The sequence below is a fragment of the Protobothrops mucrosquamatus genome, unplaced genomic scaffold (assembly GCF_001527695.2).
Source record: "Protobothrops mucrosquamatus isolate PMUCROS unplaced genomic scaffold, P.Mucros_1.0 scaffold5670, whole genome shotgun sequence".
In the NCBI taxonomy this organism is placed as follows: Eukaryota; Metazoa; Chordata; class Lepidosauria; order Squamata; family Viperidae; genus Protobothrops; species Protobothrops mucrosquamatus.
In genome coordinates, this window is record NW_015391522.1 from 47457 (window position 1) to 48135 (window position 679).

The following is a 679-nucleotide window of genomic DNA, read 5'->3' on the forward strand; positions in this document are numbered from 1 at the left end:
AGTGTTTTGTATCAACTGAATTATGATTTAAATACTTATTGGATTTTGTTTATTTATTCATTTCATTGTGAGTCTGTGGAGAACTTAAGAAAGAAAAAATTGGGAAGACATCCTGTCATGTAGCATGTCTCTGTTAGAATCAGAGCACTGTGCTGCACAGCAGATGATTATCTATACTATCCTTAAAGTTTAAAGTTTAAACTATAGTTTTAAACTCAACCCAATTTCTAAGCATAAAGTGGCTTATGATGTACAGATCCATGATTTTAATGGCCTTCACCAAAGGAATATTCATGTCTTTACAGACAAACTGTGTGATGCAGAGACCTATGCAAGTCTCCATGGTGTCCAGCAGCCAAACCAAAATCCGTATAATTTCATACAAAGAAGACACAGGCCAGGTGCAGAGACACCACAGATCAGGAATGTCAGGTCTAATTTCTGTAACTTGTTTTAATGTTCACATTAGAGAAGTTCTGTGTCCTATGTTATTATATTTCATTATTGCTCCCTTGGAATGTACTGTGCACACTCAATGTACTGTGATCCAGTATGTGTTTTAAGATTGACATTTCTTTGTTTCACTGGTAGCAATAACAAAACAAATGTCAATATTTTATGGTGATAGTATTGACTTGTATTATGTATGAGTATAACATTACCTCATCTATGACACAGG

The 679-nt window shown here is 34.5% G+C and overlaps 1 protein-coding gene across 1 annotated transcript in view; it reads left to right on the forward strand.

Annotated features, from left to right (window-relative positions):
* The window catches only part of LOC107299885 (guanylate cyclase soluble subunit beta-2-like), an 18029-nt gene extending 17572 nt beyond the window's left edge, over positions 1-457 (forward strand). Inside the window, exon 15 of the mRNA XM_015829224.2 lies at positions 306-457. Within this exon, the coding sequence (XP_015684710.2) occupies positions 306-457 (152 nt within the window). The remainder of the gene's footprint in view (positions 1-305) is intronic.
* The last annotated feature ends 222 nt before the right edge of the window (positions 458-679 follow it).